This window comes from Impatiens glandulifera, chromosome 1 (assembly GCF_907164915.1).
Source record: "Impatiens glandulifera chromosome 1, dImpGla2.1, whole genome shotgun sequence".
In the NCBI taxonomy this organism is placed as follows: Eukaryota; Viridiplantae; Streptophyta; class Magnoliopsida; order Ericales; family Balsaminaceae; genus Impatiens; species Impatiens glandulifera.
The window spans coordinates 48,360,559-48,361,913 of NC_061862.1; the positions used below are offsets into that span (position 1 = coordinate 48,360,559).

At 31.7% G+C, this 1,355-nt stretch overlaps 1 protein-coding gene across 1 annotated transcript; it reads right to left on the bottom strand.

Moving 5' to 3' along the window:
* Window positions 1–228: 228 nt before the first annotated feature.
* Window positions 229–923, bottom strand: LOC124921962 (protein translation factor SUI1 homolog 1). Its single transcript, XM_047462672.1, has 3 exons — window positions 912–923; window positions 428–732; window positions 229–349 (listed from the first exon to the last, which is right to left on the bottom strand). Exons 2-3 carry the CDS (start codon window positions 668–670, stop codon window positions 251–253), a joined length of 342 nt encoding a protein of 113 aa, XP_047318628.1. The 5' UTR covers window positions 671–732; window positions 912–923; the 3' UTR covers window positions 229–250.
* Window positions 924–1,355: the final 432 nt, after the last annotated feature.

The following is a 1,355-nucleotide window of genomic DNA, read 5'->3' on the forward strand; positions in this document are numbered from 1 at the left end:
ATTGGTGGCCGCATTCACTCTAGAGAGTAGCCAAAAAAAGTACATAGTAATAATAGTATTAGCATTATATTTGCTATTATATATATTATATGATATGATCAGGTGAAGGAATGTGATCTTGGATACCAAGACTCAAGAACTATGGTAGCCTAATCCAATCTAGTACTTAATAACATACTTTTTCTTTACTTTTCTTTTTTTTATTATGTACAAATTCAATTAATCAATTAAGAGAAAGTAATAATAACGGTTAGAAACCATGGATCTTGATCTGATCCTTCTTCAGAATGCCAGCCTGAACAAGGAAAGTTGACACATTTTTCCGCTGGTCACCTTGAAGTTGGATAACCTAATTTACATAAATACAAATTCATTAATATAATTTGATAATTTTAAGTGTGGTTAATAATAATAAAAAAAAGCAAACCTGGCCTAGGTCGGGGTCTTGAACGACAGTACCATTGCAACAAAACTCCTTCTTAAGATCTTTGAGAATCTTACTATAGCTGAATTCCTTCTTCAAACCTTGTACTGTTGTCAGGCTTTTTCTACCATTACGTTGTTGAATTCGAATATGCACATAATCCTTTGTGCCAGCTCCTGAATCCTCTGCATTTGCATCAGCGAATGGATCGAACGTGGAAGGAACCTGACTATTGAGTTCTGACATGAACGAACCTTGACAACTTGGAGAATCCTTCTTTCTGATTCTTTTATAATACAATATCTTATCTGCACAAATGCACAATAATATTACATTCTATTCATATGCATTTTCAATTCTTTCATTTTGATCCATTCACCCATTTTTGTGATTATTCATTTATGCATTTCCATGGTAATGTGTTAAAAATTGCAAGAATGAAGATAGGTAAAAATGAAATAACAAAAAGAGATGAAAAAGTACCCACCCAATATGCAAAATTGACAAAGAGATGAAGAGAAACAGAGTTATTTGTTGGTATAGAAAAGAAAATGAGAAAAGACAGAAACTAAATGATAAAGAAAGATAGTAATTTCCGTGGGAAACATGAGGGATGAGTTTGAGCCACAAAATAAAGGTCATTTTCACCACACATAGAGAGAATGAGAGGCCCCAATTATAGGAATCTAATTATTTTGTCCTTCCAAGAATTTTGCCACCCATTGTATTTTTTTTTTTGTCTTATCCTATATTTTCTTCTATTAATGACCAAAATTATTCTAATCAACTATTTTATGCTACAATTTAAGAACATGTAGGACGTTAATGTTATTCCAAGTAGATGAGGCCAGAGCCTTATCAAATTTTGGAGGTTTTTAACAACCCCTTAATTAAAAAATATATTATCTTCAATACATATTTACATTAACTA

What these genes read in the sequence shown, in the direction of transcription:
- LOC124921962 (XM_047462672.1), bottom strand. Translation starts at nt 670, where the DNA reads ATGTCAGAACTCAATAGTCAGGTTCCTTCCACGTTCGATCCATTCGCT. An exon ending in AAGACCCCGACCTAGGCCAG is followed by an intron (nt 350 to 427) that starts GTTTGCTTTTTT and finishes TATGTAAATTAG; the next exon opens with GTTATCCAACTTCAAGGTGA.